Here is a 16,548-nt window from a genome sequence, read left to right as displayed (position 1 = left end):
TTTCAAGATAATAGTTTCTATCATTTATTTTTTAGATACATTCTAAAAAAATATATATATTTTTTTTGGATTGACGCATTTTGCTATCTTAAAGTGACGGAGTCGTACGGTACTTTTATTCGCAACACGTTTTCTAAAATTTTTATTAAAACTTAGGCATCTATAAAACATTTATTGTAGTATCAATTTTCTCATCTTCAAAAATCCTTTTCGAGCACTTTTGTATCTAAATTATTTTTCACGTCCTAGTTACGTTTTATTGTAACGATTGATGCATCGATAATTGATTGCTGCATCAGATTCAAATTGATAATATTTATCATCTGTCGCGAACCCGTAATATCGTCTGAAAAAATGATCGCGGAAGTCATAAACTCAGCGTCCAAGAGAGGAAAACCGAGTCTCTCTCCGGTTTAGTTTGGCGAGGTCGCGGATCCGCGGAAGAGCAGGGTGATTAACTGCGATACCGAGTATGGACGAGAACAAGACTCTCGCGCTGCAACGCGGCGATGCATCGGCAGGTGCAGCCGCACATATGCGGCCGGTATGATGCGCCGGTATGATACTGCGTAGAGAGAGCGTAGAACGGGTCCCTCGGAATCTCGAGATTCCGAAGACTCCCGGGGCCCCGGCTTCTCGCCGTGTGTCGACCTTGGCGACTGGAAACGAGTTTCTGTCCTTACTCGCCCTGTCCCGCCGCCCTGCCGCGGGAGTAGTCGAAGTGGAAGACGCTTTTCAGATCGATTCGCGCGACGCGATCGCCAAATACAGGTATATTCCTCTCTCGCGGCCAGACACCGTCGCCATTCCTGGAAGCTGAGCGTTTATACCGACCGACTACAATCTCGTCGCGAGACGCGTACAGTTAACTATACAAATGACGGGTATTCTCGTATAAGAAATTGCGTTTTGCGAAATAAATGGATAATTCTATCGAGTGTCTAGATATGCTGACGCGATAACACGTTCGATTCTTAAAAAAAAAACCATGTTACATTCTGCATTTTCCAAGTTTCTACTTCAGAAAGAGAGTGCTTACAATAGTTAACGAACACGCGATGCGCAACGCAATACGCAAACACATAATGGCCGCCTCTTTCGTTGCCTTTAGGCGTACTTTCAGTTCAGTAGAGATATACTTACAGTTAGTCGCGGGTGTGTTCTTACATCTGCATGCACTTATTCTGGTTCGTATATGAATATCCCGGGGACTTTGGTACCGTTATTGGAGGGACCTCGTATAAAGAAAAAAGTTTGTCTCGACGCACACGCGATCCGTTTCCCAAGGAAAATTATATCTCGCGATCAGCTTTCTCAATTTTATATTGTTCTTAGCATACGACGCTGGTAATTTCCTCAATTAGTTTTATGATAAGTTGTACAACTTTTATAATTTGCAATTGGTCGGAAGGAATCGGAAATTTGTACGCGCTTTTCAGATTTCATTTTTGTATCGATGAATAAGAGAAGAATTGCAAGAAAACTTGTAATACTTTGCAAAATCTATTGCGTACACTTTTCATGATCCATTTATCATGATACGATCTTAGAAAACTTCAATTTAGAAATATTTGTCAGCAAGGAGGAAATGAGATACTTTTCCTTTTATTAAAAATGTCGCATAGAATTATTACAGATTGTGAATTGAAAACTTTTATACAACGAAAAATGTAATGGATAAAATGAATAGGTTTCTAAAAGGAGGAACGTTATTTTCGTAGGGCTGCTTTGTCATCTTGATGATGCCTGTACGTCGAATCCGTGTCATGAGGGCGCGATCTGTGACACCAGCCCTATCAACGGGTCCTTCACCTGCTCCTGTGCCACCGGATACAAAGGACTGGACTGCTCCGAGGACATTGACGAGTGCACACAAGGTTTGATTTTTTTTTTAATAATTGTAATTTTAATTTTTATATACTTTTATTATTCGAAACTCTACTTATACATTTTATTTGTTCTCGCTAAATGTACGAGTAAATCTTAATTTGAACAAAATTGCAAATTGCCGATTGATACCTTCGCGAAAAGCGGACAAAGTTTTGAATTATTTAAGTTGCTTAATTGCCGATTATGCTGCGGGACAAATTCAACAGAAATGAATCAGTCAGTCAAGATTGCTGGATTGTATCGACCGATTAATGCCGCGGATACTTTCGGAAATTGCTTCTAAATCGATCCGCATTCGATTTATCCGTTTCGGCCAACTATTAATCCGCGTTTCGAAAGTAATCTCCGTTTAAATCGAAAGTAATGAGCGTCTCGGTGGTCGGCATAGTTATTAATGACGAGCTCGATTCAAGAACGCAGAAATGCTGGTCAACGGCGCGTTTGCGCACGATCGGGCAACTTCGCATCGTGAGGATAGTATCAGATAGATGTTATCGCGCGGCGAGACCAGTTCACATTAAAGTCTCTTGGAAAGTAATAAATTGCACTCGCGACGTTCGAATGACGGTTGAAGAAAATTCGCGAATCATCGAAGCGGCAAATCGCGTTTTATCCTTGCGCGCATCACGTATCCAGTTCAACGAAAATACAATCACCGAAAACGGTGAAAATTCTCGCTGAAATAAAATTCGCGCATAATGATTGCGATTAAAGGCCTTTTTCTTTTTTTTTATTTGCGAAAACAAAATTTTCACGATTTTTTTTTTTTTTTGTAAAATTTACGCGCCTATCGATTTGAAATTTTGTACGTTTATTCTATACATCTTCAACAATAATAATCATGTATAAAATAATTATACCTAAAAATGGTAAAAATAGTGTTGTTGTCGTATGTAAAAAAAAGGGAAAGGCTTTATAACAAAATCACAATGAGTCATTGACAAGATTGACCGGTGGTCTCGCCGCTCGGAAAGGTCATCGAGTTTCGTAATGTTTCCTTCTGATCGCGTATGTTCGTACATTTGTGTGTCTATCTATTTCGTACGATCTACGTAACATCAGTCTATTAGCGTGGGCAGTATGATAATTGTCAATCAATGAAGGACACGCGAGAAACTCATTTTCTCTTTCTTTCGAAAGAAAAAAGAGAGATAAGAGTTGGTCTTTTGGCATCCTTCATTAGCGTCGTTAATATAGTACACATTGAACAAGAATGCTTACTACGGTCGTAGCTAGGTCTTCGTGCTCGTATTGTCTATGTGATTTTATATACTTTCCTCAAGTTCAGTGAACTGCGCGCCGAATTAATTTTCAGTCATAATACAATTCTAAATTGAACGAGATTAAGTAATATCACGTATTATTAAATATTAACCCTTTTCCCCCCTGAAAAAGTCGTTTATAGTCCTAAACTAAAGACGAATTTTATGGTTGTTCCGCTAGTCCTCGTAATTATGGTAAGCGACGGCCATGTGTTTCGACTTTCGTCCGTCATTGATCAACTCACAAACGAACCGACAGGAAGCGAATTTCATTGGGAGAGATCATTACGTTCTGTTGCTCTGAGATCACCGTGGCACGCTTAGATATGTATCTTATCTAATAATGAATTGATGATGTAAAACTTACGTAAGCATCCAATAATAAAATACGAAAATGTGAAAAAGAAATTTTCGATTAAACTTAAAATACATTTTACACAATTAAAATGCACTACAGAACTAGCAAAATCTTGTACAAGCGTGGGAATAAGTATCATGACATGGAAAAAAAATATTTCTCAAATCGTTAAATAATATTTAAATGTAGTGTCCATACATATAATTTTAATTAAATTTCTATAAGCATAAATTACAGGAGAAATTACACGTTTAATAATGTCTTTATTCACAGTTTCGTAGCGTTTCGGTACGGTAAATAGATACGTCGTTAGTCGGAAGTTAAAGGTGAAAGAAATGAGATGCGTCGGGATCGATATCGCGCGAAAGATTTTTCAAATGAGATAACGGCGAGTTCCGCTCGCGGCGAGACTCGAGTATAGTAATCGCTGGATTAATGTACACGAGCCGAGTGTACGGAGAGGCCCCCACAGTCCGTGTAAATTGAAAACCCACACGGGGCAGATTGGCGTACGGCGAATCGATCGATTACGATCGATTAATTCGGCGCTGGATCCGCGTGTTATTTATTGTGCCGCATCCTCGTTCTCATCGCGCCGTCCCGTCGACATTCTCGTCATCAAGCTCCGTGATCGATCTATCGCCGGGCGGGAAGCTTCAATCGGCACATGTTGTGGGTCGTTCGTGGCGGTGCGGGTATAATGATAAAAATAAATCTCTATTGAAAAAGAGTCAGTTTTAAAGTATCTCAAGTCATCGAAATTCTCTGAATAATTATCACAAAATGTACTTTTTTTTTAATTTTACAATTTAATTATATAATTATTTATTTAATGTTATTATCGTTAAAAAATATATAATGCAGACTTAATTACTTTTTTATATTGCATGTGCATAACAAAAATTTGAATCAATTTTGGTTGAACCGATGTAATTAATAAGTTATTTTTCATAAGAATTTATATAAATATATATACTTATGTAAAAACTATTGTGCTTTTTAAAATTCAATAGTTTGTAAAAATATATAATAGGGGTGAATTCTTTGGAAAATATAGTAATCGTGTTGAAAGTTCGAGAACGACAATTTTAAATCGCCGATTTTAAATCTAGGTCTCGGCCGACAGATGCCAATTTATCACTAACTTGTTGCTCGAGGTGACATATCGATTCGATTACACAGGAAGCGTGTCATGCGTGAAAACGTCCGCAGGGATCCTTAATAACATACCGCGATGTACCTAAATTTCTCTCCTTTTCTCGATCTTTAGCTCCGGGCAAACTTGTCATTCGGAGTCGTTCCTCTTTCCTTAGCACCGTAGAACTGTGATATGCGACCTATGATTGGTAAGTCCCGTGTGATGTATCGCGAGGGAGTCCCGCTGCCAAGACGACAACGATTATTAATAATTCTGTAGAAATAATTAATGGTCATGCAAGAATTTATCGAGATTTCTTTGCAGCAGCCATGTTGAGTAAACTTAATATTTATCGAATGCATGACATATATGTATGCAATATTTCATTAGAAGACTAATTATCGACAACCTGAATATCAAATTTTTATTATAAATGCAACAAAAATTTTCAAATGTCTAAAAAGCTTCAACGCAAACCGTGGAAATTGAGCAACCATTTGTATACGAACAACGTAGGTATACATAGGTAATGGGTTTGTAATTGATCAGTGGACAGGCAGTAGTCGCGAATTAATTAATAGTCCGGTCAAAATTCGAACGCAGCATGGGGCCACGCATCTCGCTGATTTTCATGATGTACGCACTCTTGCACGAGTCTTATCGATATACTATCTGCAAAAATTTAATTTGGTTTATATCACAGAAAGTTCAAATTCACTGACAAATTCTGAGAGAACGAAAAAAATAATGTTCTATTTGGCGAGTATGCGAATAACATTAAAACAAAACATAATTTCGCATAATATATTAGAAGATATTTGCTTGACAAAGTTAATTCTTTACTCGCGAGATATTCGCGGGATATCGCACGAATAATTGCGGTTAAACGAATGTATTACAGAAATGATCGTGAAAGCCACGATCGTAAAGATGGGCTGACGAGGGGAATGCGAGCTCGTTTAAAAGTTCGACGGAGGACACGAAGGTGCATCTGAAAACGACTTGGAGTAGAAATCATCTTCGTTCTCGACACCATAATAAATACGCAGCACCGCCCGTAGCGGAGTAAGGCGGTTAATACGTTTCGCTACGGACAAAGACACTTCATTAATAATCGAAAGCACGTCTTTTGTGTCCGCGGGCTTTCTTCCTCGACGCACTCGCAACGAGTGCTCGCGTTGCTCGCGGTGCAGTGGATTTCTTCCTCGCATTAGTAGCTGTTCGTTAATCAACCGTCATGGAATTAATTGGATTTCGGTGGTGAGCGTTAACAATTGACTCGGTTCGCCTCACGTTGATTGCCACACACTTCGAAAGCGTGCCTTCTCTTGTACGCAGGTGATAATCGTCGTCCCGTGATAATTACCGCGTAGAAACGGCGCGATCAAAATAGCACCATAATTTACATTTCAACATATTATTTAATCTTTTATTACACCTGTGCTTTCTTAATATATGTGTGTACATGTATTCTTCTAAATATATGCCAATGTTATATAATTTTTTCCAAGAATTATACAGAGTATTCGGAAAAATTATGATTAAACTTGTACAATATGTTAACAAAGTTAAGTAGGTGACAAAAGTTATAAACTTTTATTTAAACTTATATAAACTTAAGTTTAAATACGCCTTATTAAAAAATTATAAATTTTCAAAGATTTTTATCACGATTGTTATAATAAATGTTTGAAAATTTTTCTTTTTGCAAAAGTTCAGACTTTCAATTTGTCGAACTGTCGAATATTTGAACATTATTACAATTATTATAACCATTGATAAAAATCTTTGAACTTCTCAGTAAAGCATTTTTTTAAGTTTGTATAAACCTTTTCCACCTACTCGACCTCATTAACACGTATAACTGTAGCCTCGATTTTTCCGCACACCCTGTATACATATTCGCGACATAGTGTGTAATTTATAAAAATAGACGTAAAAAATACGCGTTGTATCGCGTGCACCGGTGTTGTTTATCATCCGCTGTGAATTATTCTCGTGGCTGATAGCGTTCGGCCGGACTTACGCTTGAAATATACCCAGGTGTTTCGTTTCGACCGTTAGGCGTTTTTTGTACGTCTACGAACCGGGCGATGAATTAGAGGATCCGCGTTTTTTCTGCGATCGTCCGCGTTCCCTTCGTCCGTCCGACGCTGGACGACGTCGCGTTCCACGTTTTGCACGGGGCATCGTAATTAGGAAGACATTACTCAAAGACGCTCCTCTTTCCCCGAGGAGGTATACTTCTCCCGCGCAGCTCTCTCTCTCTCTCTCTCTCTCTCTCTCTCTCTCTCTCTTTCTCAGGTCTTCGGCTGCCTTTGGCTTCGGGGGCGTACGATTATTCACTTCTATGCGAAGGACGCGATTTGAGAAATTATCGGTAAATTATCGTACGGCCACGCACATGACTCTCTGTCACGTCCGTGCCATGCGTGATGATGAAGGGCGAACTACCCTTGATCATGGTGCCCGGTTCTTTCACGCGAGTTTTTGCTCGTCAACTTTGCGATTAAGTAGTGTCGCTATTATTATCGATTTATTGCTTTCGCTCTTGATTCGTCAAAATCGTAACTATGAAAATATTTGTCCTCTGAAAATTCGTTTTTTTTTTATTTTACTACATATAACATCTCTGCATATAAATGCAATCATTATCCATAGGAATTTATTCTTCAATAATACTTATAAATAGATTCTACATGTGCACATTCTAAAACAGATGATTCAATTAACGCTTGACGCGCCATTATTTTTTTCAAGCATTCGTGATCGAGAAGCGTCAGCAATTCGCCAAACGTGGTTTTCGCCGCATTCTTTGTACACCGCGCATTAATATTGTCGGTGATTAGCCCGGACTACGGGCCCACCTCATCTCATTTATCCCCCTTTTTTCTCCTGCCGGCCGTTTGATACCACAAGTCATTAAACCCTGTAGCGATCTACGGCCTGTCTCTTCTCCACCCCTCCACACCCTCCATCTCATCCGTCTCTTCCTCTGACGATTGCCCTAGGCACTTGAAGATTCTGAACGCTGATAAAACGACAGGGCTCTTTGCTCCGGATGGCCGGTAAGAAATCCCCGAGGATTAGTTTATTAATGGCCACCGGGCGTAATTATCGGCTGCTCGGCGTCAAGGTGAATATTTCGATGATCGTTCCGCCCAGTGGCTGCGCTGTTCTCGCGCGATCGCAATCTACATAGTTCTTTTTTTTTCAGGCCGTGGTACGTTCACTTATCGTCCGCCCCCGGTCGTACTTAGAATAATAACTTAAACGGCACCCGAACATTTGTGGCTCATGGTGAGGCTGTAGAAAGAATGCTCTTCGTGCGTTTGCTCTGAAATTGAAGTAATGGTCGAAAATAATATCATAATTCAGGGGGATCCGATCTTTTGGCTCGTATCTTTTATCCACTCTTCGTGCGAAGGCGACTCCGGTCAGGACGTCAAAAAATTTTTGTCAAAAATTCCTCATAAAAACATCTCGAGAAATAATTTTGCTTGGCAAACACACGAGTGCAATGGATTTCTTCTTATATTATATATTTTTTATTTAAAAGTTAATTATCACGTCTCTTCTCTTTCGAACAATGGATGAAACAATTATCTCTTTTGTTTAGCATAATCTAGATGTAATAATAGCGTAATGACTATGGGCAAATGTAAATATGGTAATGCGTAACGAAACCTTTCTCCACGGTTGTTCTTTATTTTCGTTTTTTCTCCGCTTTTTTGTACCGATGTTAAGCGGCTCCTACCCAGGAACTATAGTCGTGCGTTGTTACCTGTTAGCTAAACAAAGGCTCATTGTTACATCGAAATTTGGTCAATACTACCTAAAGAAATCCCGTTTGGCTACGTGAACCGTGTCGAAAGCCCTGTTGTATTTTCTCGAAAAATTGCTGATTAAATTGCCAATTAGAATTTCTAACGGTGATTATTAAGTATAACGATTTTAATTGTCTCCGCCAAAATTTCTTGTATCCTCCGCTTTCTTTTTTATATTACAAAAAAAAGAATTGCAAAATTGACATTTTTAATCAAATTTTCATGCAGAATCCGTAATTCCGCCGAGAACTTTCATATTTAATTATAACCATATGTGAACATGAAAATTCGTGAGTCTCCGAATCTCTTATACAATCTATCTCTTGTATTATACACCGACCACTTAATAGTCACGTTATGCGCGGTGTATTATTAAAAAATAAGCACAGAAAATTAAAAATGGTCTCGGCGTTACCGAAGCTGCAGTTTACATTGCAAAAAGCGCAAATCACGAGAGCAGCGATTCGGCGACGTGGTTGACGCGCGACGACAGCGCACCGGGTATAATGAGATTTTGCCGGAAGTCGCGTCGAAGGAGGAGCGAGAAGACTCCGGAGTGTGGGCCCCCGGGGTCGGCGTTGTCCGTCCGCCACAGAAGCGCATGCAGTTTCCTCCAGGAGGGGCGCCCCCGCGGCGCGGGGTCCCCACGAACGAATCTAATTAAACGCTAAATTGTTATTTTAAGTTTAATAACAACCATAATGATCTCGCGCCCGAGCCGGGGCTCTGTTATTATCTAGATTGCATATTTTCTGGTAGATTAAGTTCCTTAAGCGAAGGGAGCTGTGCTCCCGGCAAGAGAGTAAGAAGCCTCCTCAGATGAGCTTGATGCAACCGAACGCGGGGGAATCTTGCCTGGTGGCGGTGCAACACCACTCGCAAACTGCACCTCGCGGCGCGGCGTATGCACCCGAACCAATTATGCCGCCTCGCGTTGTCTCGGAGAATCTGGGAAATGTATTATACGTATACGAGTTGCGCAAAACCGAGACAGAACACCGAGGATTTTAAGAATTCCATATTAAAAGCAATATCAGCATTTTCTGAAATCGGAAATTTTATGCATGCATCATTCGAAATTCGTAACGCAAAGTTGAAATTATTTGCAAATTATTATATTGGCTCGAAACGTTTGGAATCGTAAAAAATTGAAATCATCATTTCAACAGCGATTAGCGAGATACACTCGCAGATGTTGTAGATGGTGGCTCGCCGCTTCTTCTTTTGAGCACCCACATACGCTTTGATGGCTTTTTAACGCTAATTTGCTGTAGCTCGCGAGTATGGTAACGTGGCATTCTCGGGGAGCGATTCGTCATCTCTTCTACCGTCACGTCACCCGATCGCGAACACGGTGCAGCAATGCGTTTCTTACTGTCGCGAGTAAATGTACGTACGTTTCTTCCCGTCGCGCCATTGCTCTCGGTTCTCTCTTTCATCGTCTCCGTTACGCGACGACAATTACACCACGGGGTCGGAAAAACCGTTGGCGAAATAACACGAGCGCGGTATGCGACCGAGGCAAGAGCAAACGCCTCTTTACAAACTCGTGCGTATACAACTGCAACTATACTGATGAGAAAAGTTGGCATGTGTCACGGTACTTGCAGCTAATCGCGCGCGTTGCTTTGAACCGCAGTGGAATTATTAAAAGAAAACGTCTTTGAACGCGCGTCTTTCCGTCTTTATGTTAAAGTAGATACATGAAAGAATTAAGGTTGATCAATAGATGGACGTTCTCTGTACATATTAATCTATAACTATACAATGTTTATATCTATTTTGTTTCTATTTTAAAAATTATACTTGGTATAATTATTATTAGCAACGGATCTTAATTTTAGATATTATTTATTATTATACGTATATAGATAACATCATCTAGTATCTTTATAGTTACGTTATATAACATAGAGCATAGCGAGTATAAAATGAATATAGCTGAAGTAATTCCGTTGCGTTAAAATGAAGAAGAGAGAGAGAGAACGTTTGTGATGAAGCTCTCATTTGGCAAGGCACACCAAATAGGCAATTGCGCCCGTAGTAATCTCATAGTAATTAGAAAGGGTTGTGTACCTCGGGGGAGAAAAGAGGGCTTTCGCGGGCAAAACGCGATCTCCTTTAAACGAACTGTCGTCGTCAGCGCTTCAAGAATGCTCTACCAGCATACTCCTTCTTATGGTCGAGTTAGCCGGGTATAGGAAGTGTTCTTCTCTTCTCTCTTCTCTCTCTCTCTCTCTCCCGCTCTAATGGCGGCATCTAAAAAGTGCCGGCGAGTTTGCCAATTAAGGAGCACTATCCGCGGCGTATCTGGTCCAGCGGTAGAAATACGCTATATAGAGCCGAGCTCGTAAAGCTGTATTTAGTTATTAATTATCATGCGAGCCGTGTGCGCCTCTTTGCCACGGTTTAAGTCGTCAACAAGAACGATCGGCATGAAAAGTCGTCCCGGTACTTTGCGGTGTGTCGTCTTATCCTTTTCTCAGCCTTTACCGCAAGAGAACAGTGAAAAAGTTTCACTCGAAATGGTATCGCGTAGGTACGTTCCAATACCGAAACCGGATAAACTTTCACCAAAGAACCCCGCGGAGATACGACCGGCGCGGCGGAGCTCCCTCTTTGGAATTTCGTGGCGTCGATTATCCGCCATGTAGGAGTAGAACGGATCGGAATGTGTCACAGGGATCTGCTTTGTATTAAGCGTTAAATTACTCGGTGTGCTGAGCGACTGCATAAAATTTTTGCGTTGCGCGTTAAATATTTTTTTTTTTTTATACAACTTGAAATCCGAAATTATTTTATCAAAATAATTTATTTATAAAATAGATTAAAAAATGAGTTCCAACTAATTTTATATGTATTTTAATCTTCCTTATTTTGACTATGCTTGAAAGATGACATTTTTCTTTTCTTATTTATTGCAGGCTCCCCTTGCGAGCACGATGGAATTTGCGTGAACACGCCCGGATCTTTCGCGTGCAATTGCACGCAAGGATTCACGGGTCCACGATGCGAGACGAATGTGAATGAGTGCGAGTCGCATCCATGTCAGAACGACGGTTCCTGCCTGGACGATCCTGGGACATTTCGATGCGTCTGCATGCCTGGTAAGTACGTCGCTCTCTATAATTCATCTCACGGTAGTTGCGGATGATTACGCGTCCCTTTGACGTCGCGTTCCGCACTCTTTTCTCTCTCTCTTCCTCTCTCTCGCGAGAGCAGCGAGAGCAACGTCTCTTCTTACACGTCCCAAAAGGGACACGGCGTAATTTGCTTTACTTCCTCGCGTGACCATGAACGCGTCACGTTCGAAAACACACTCCGGTCACTTTCACGATGGCAATTTCTTTTCGAATTGTGCCGTTTATACTTCGTGCAAATAACTTTTATATATCGCTCGTCATCTTACACATATTTCCATCGTCCCGCATGCTTTTTGATCGTTTCATATATGGCTCGTCGTGAAAGTTGTAATTACCTTCGGAAGTGCCGGCTTCCCTCGAACACCGTGGATCATTTATTTTCGTGGTACTCTCGTTCGAAACAACGATGCGTTTTTATTTGTTTTCGTGTGAGACGTTTTTTTGTTATCAAAACCAAGTGGTTTCTTCCGTTGGAAAGTTACATGGTAATGGTCGCATCATTGTCTCATAACGAGCGAAGATAGCCGACCAAGAGAATAGAATCAATTTTAAATCATAAAAAGATTAGCAATAACAACCAGAAGAAGAAAAAACTTTTTATCAATTTTGACTGCGCAAATGAGATTTCTTTTGTCGTATCACATTTTTTTTTATCTTTTCACACATCATTTCTCTGAAGAAAAAGAGAATATTTCTAACGCAAGAAGAGGAATTAGATCACGAATGCTGTTTCGGTTAAATTTAAAAAACGCACCGATGCGACGATCTTTTTGTTTCGAAAGTCCGCAGCCAAGACTGAAACGCATTTTCGCGGAAAATCGCGAGAGATGCGAGATGCGGGACGCGCGAAAAGACGCGATCCGCCGCGCGCGATAGGCGGCCGGTCGCCGCTGTACCACGTAGGACAGAGAGAACCTCGAGGCCCCGGGCCCCGAGGTCCGCACTATGTCGCCTGTAAATTCTTCCGAGATGACAGCGCGCCGCGGCTTGCATTATCTGATACACACAAGAGCCGTGGCGGAAGGGCAGCGACCGGCAACTCGTTTGCTCTTTTAACGTCGGCGCGCGTAAGTTAGTCTTAATTGTTTGACGCCGGCAGAACGACGCGATCTATCCCTCGGTCCGTTAAGGCATCGGGAGACCCTTAAGGGCTTGGACGCCTAAAGCAGCGAGAGATCCGCACGATCGATAATCGATATAATCGACAGCGAATGCACGTCACCGCCGAGATCATGAAATCGTGCGACGCCGGAGGATATCTCTCGTTTCGAGTTTTACAGTCTGCACTTATTTACGATCACAAGCGCGAATTCCCTTTTCAAAGAAATCGACGATTACAGCAGGGTTATAAATTATTGAACGGGTTAAATGATGGCCGAAGATGGACATTATCGTTCATAGATTCGCGTGTAATTTCCATCGATCGTTAAATCGGAGTAGTTAATATTCTTTTAATAATACGTAGCAAGTCTTCATAGTTAATTTACATAGAACGTTCGAAAAAGCATCAGAATCCAGCTAATTTATTGTTGGTAAAGATTTCAGAGTTTAATCATAAAACACGTTTAATTATAAAATTCGTTAGCATCCTGAAATTTACTCGGCGAAACATTATCTTTCTTCCTAATTCCGCGATCTTTAATGCGATATTCGTTTGAAAGAGGTCGAGGTAGTTTTCGCAACGGTCAAAAATCGCTTCTCGATTGACGGCAATTGATTCAGCAGGTGTGGCAGTAATTCTAATCACGCGAACTCGCGAACCCCCGTGGTGCGACAAATGGAGCATAAACGAAAAGCATCGAGATGCGAAAATAGTAATCATTGATTACGAACACGCGAATGCGATTTTCTCTTTTTTTTTTCTTTATCCTCTTGTTCCTTTTATGCCGTTAATTAATGGTATCGGTTTGCAATTCGCGCAGTTTTCGAAGAGAATATATTCTAAGTAGTTTGAGAATTATTTAATGTGCAGTTCATTTTTTATACGAAATTGTAGGAAAAGAAAAACGTTTGAATTGCCTTGCTTATTCATTGTAATATTTATATCGGAGAACAGACATTCGAATAAAAGTCCTCAACATTGAAGAGCAGTCGTGCTCTGAAAAAGCTGGGCGATGGAAATCGGGGGAGGGTCTGAAAAAGCGAGATAACAAAAAATTAGGGACTCTTTCAGGTCCTCCTTGGCAAGGTAGGAGACCTTGGCAAGGTAGGAGAGCAGGATGAAGGAGGAAGGAAGGGGGGAGGGGGGAGGGGGAGGGAGCAGTAAAATATGATAGCGGGATTCGCGAAATATGAGACCGAGACGACGGGATCCGTTGCCCCGGGCCCCCGTGTGGGCCTCTGTGCGGACACAAAGGCTTATCTTGTCCCTCGGCTTACTCCGCCATTTTGGTACTCCACCTCCGCCTTCCCTCCCCCGCTTCTTCCTTCTCGTTTCCCCTCGTCCTACCTCTCCGGGCTTCTTCTCGTCTTTTTCGTCTCTTCTTGCTTCGACCCTTCGTCGAGCCGTACGTCGTGCCTTCCTTTCTTGTCGGGGGTCCGCTGTCCCGTAAAAGGATCCGCTAAGTAGCGCTAAGAGGTTCGAGGAAAGAGGATACTTGGGCATTCAGAATTTTGCACGACGGACCCGCAGCATCGGTGTTTTGCACGTATTATACCTGGCCTTTGCAATTGTCGTTGGCGCAGCTCTCCTCCACGTCTCTGTTTCGCGTTACGCGGCGCGTAATGAGAGAAGCTTTTCTCCTCTTTCATCGGGAAGAGAAATTAGATCTGGATCACGACTACCGTGAGGTATCGTTATTCGTCAGAGCGACCGTTGTTGAACGCTCGACGGATCACTGAACATCCGTGATATTATTTGAAACAAGAAAGTCAAACTCGCGCTCTTGAGTAACAAGCTCGAGTTAAAATTAACCTTTAGGAATTTCAATTAAATTTGTATCTTAATCAAAATATTAGTTACAATCGATGTATATCATATTCTAATTGAGTACTCCAAAATGTTCTTGAGACATATCGTCTTGAGTGTGCCAATATTTAATTTGTTTGTGCTAATAATTCAGACATTACATTTTTAAAACGATTATTTTCATTATCGATTCATTCCGATCTTATGGTGTTACAATTCAGAATCTCACCACATACACACACACATGCGAATACATTATATTGCGTATATCACTGGAGGTATTGGCCGTATTGTGCTCGCACGTACTCAAAGTTTATGATTATCTGCGTATATAATGAAGAGGAGGAGTGGCACGAGATCTCCCAGTGTCATTGACGTACGAGAGCAATTACGACCCTATTGCGTTTTCTACCGGGCGATCTGATAATACTGGCTCCCTTCTCTCGCCTGATGAATGCTCGCGCTTCGCGTAGGCTGCCGTCCCGAAAAATGCAGATTAATAAATTGGTAATGCGGCGAGCGATATGCCGCGGATTGCATCAACTCGCTATTAAACAACACAGGTAATGAGTCGGTCCTTTCAACCGGCGGCCGTTAAATTGCACCCTCGGCCGTCTGCGTCGACTATCAATATGCAATGACGACGTGTCGTTCTCTGAATCGCGACTAGTCGCTTGATATTTCAATGAGAATGACTCGAGTGACCTCAACCAAGTTACTTTCTTCTCCAGACCTCGACGTATAGTTTAATAAGCCTTATCCATTGTAATATAAAAATAGGGGCGAGTTTATTATTTTCCAAAATTTAATATGAAACATTGTAGTGAATATAAAAACGGATCAATGCAATAATATCCGCAGATTGATTATCACTGCAACAATTAACTGAAGAAGATGGTATTTATATCGAAAGCGCTGTGTTTAATTGAATTTGAGATTTTTGCAATAATTCAAAGTAAATTCTTCACGTCATTTCGAGATGATTTTGTGACATGTAGTTCCGTAAACAAGGATCTGTTCTGCTGTAACTCACAATCGGACTCGCCTACTCTCCTCGCGGTGTTTTAGCTTGCGCGAATGAAGATGACATAAAGCCGGCGTCGCCCGGGAAGGCATTACAAATCGCCGCGCAAACACTCTAACACACAACGCGAAACAATGTTATCCGCCACGCCATCACGCGCTCGTACACTTCCAGGTGTTCACACGGAACAGGAATTCGCGAGACGAGTAGTAGACTTCTTCCTCGGCTAGTACGTTTCTCTCAAGATCTCCGAAGGTACTCGCTCAAAGGCGTCGGTCGCCATTTTTCGCTATGATTCTCGCCGAAGCGAGATTGAAACAACCGTTTCTTCGTTCGCCTTTCTCAGACCTCGCCCCTTTGTTTCGGCAATCTAGAGATAGCCGATCGTCGACAGATATCATTGCAAAAGGCGTAAAAAAGTTCCGCGGGGCCGAATCGTAATCGAGACATATTTTACTGTCACGCGCAATCTGCGGGTTTTTCTTTTTCCCCTCGACTCTGTTCTCTCATGCCATTCCTTTTGCGACGCGCATCGCAAGGCGGAAGATTTGTTACCCCCCGGACCAACAAAAGAGATATCTCAATATTCGCAGCTCTTGAGACATTCAGCGTGTGTACACGAATACGAACGCACCGCGCACACGCAGGCGCGCACACGTTTACGCTGCGTACCTCGAAGAAGTAGGAGTTCTGCCGGCGGACACACGCGGGAATTCGTATGATACATTACTGAAGATGTAGATTACTCTCGGTACGATCCAGCAGCCTTGCATTGTCGCGGGAGATACGACGGCCGCAACATTCTGTTACCTTCCAGCTTTTATTTCGCGTTTTCTTCTTGTTCTTTCTTTTTTTTTGCGATAAAACTCATAACCGCGTACCTTCTTTTGACTTCCTAAAAATCTAGATCTAGAGTTTCAACTTTCGCGAATCGCGAAGTGCAACAGGTATCAACGAAGCACTCCGTTTACGATAGAAATAGGTTAATTGGGTGACGA

The 16,548-nt window shown here is 41.6% G+C and overlaps 1 protein-coding gene across 3 annotated transcripts in view; it reads left to right on the top strand.

Annotated features, from left to right (window-relative positions):
• LOC105201841 (neurogenic locus Notch protein) overlaps positions 1–16,548 on the top strand; it is a 249,730-nt gene that overhangs the window by 164,791 nt on the left and 68,391 nt on the right. For all 3 annotated transcript variants that reach the window (XM_039450855.1, XM_026134428.2, XM_026134429.2), the window contains 2 exons: positions 1,722–1,877; positions 11,400–11,582. In XM_039450855.1, coding sequence (XP_039306789.1) covers positions 1,722–1,877; positions 11,400–11,582 — 339 coding nt within the window. The remainder of the gene's footprint in view (positions 1–1,721; positions 1,878–11,399; positions 11,583–16,548) is intronic.

The sequence above is a fragment of the Solenopsis invicta genome, chromosome 1 (genome assembly GCF_016802725.1).
Source record: "Solenopsis invicta isolate M01_SB chromosome 1, UNIL_Sinv_3.0, whole genome shotgun sequence".
Classification (NCBI taxonomy): domain Eukaryota; kingdom Metazoa; phylum Arthropoda; class Insecta; order Hymenoptera; family Formicidae; genus Solenopsis; species Solenopsis invicta.
The sequence above is the reverse complement of the archived record's forward strand: the minus strand, read 5'-3'. Positions and strand labels throughout refer to the sequence as shown.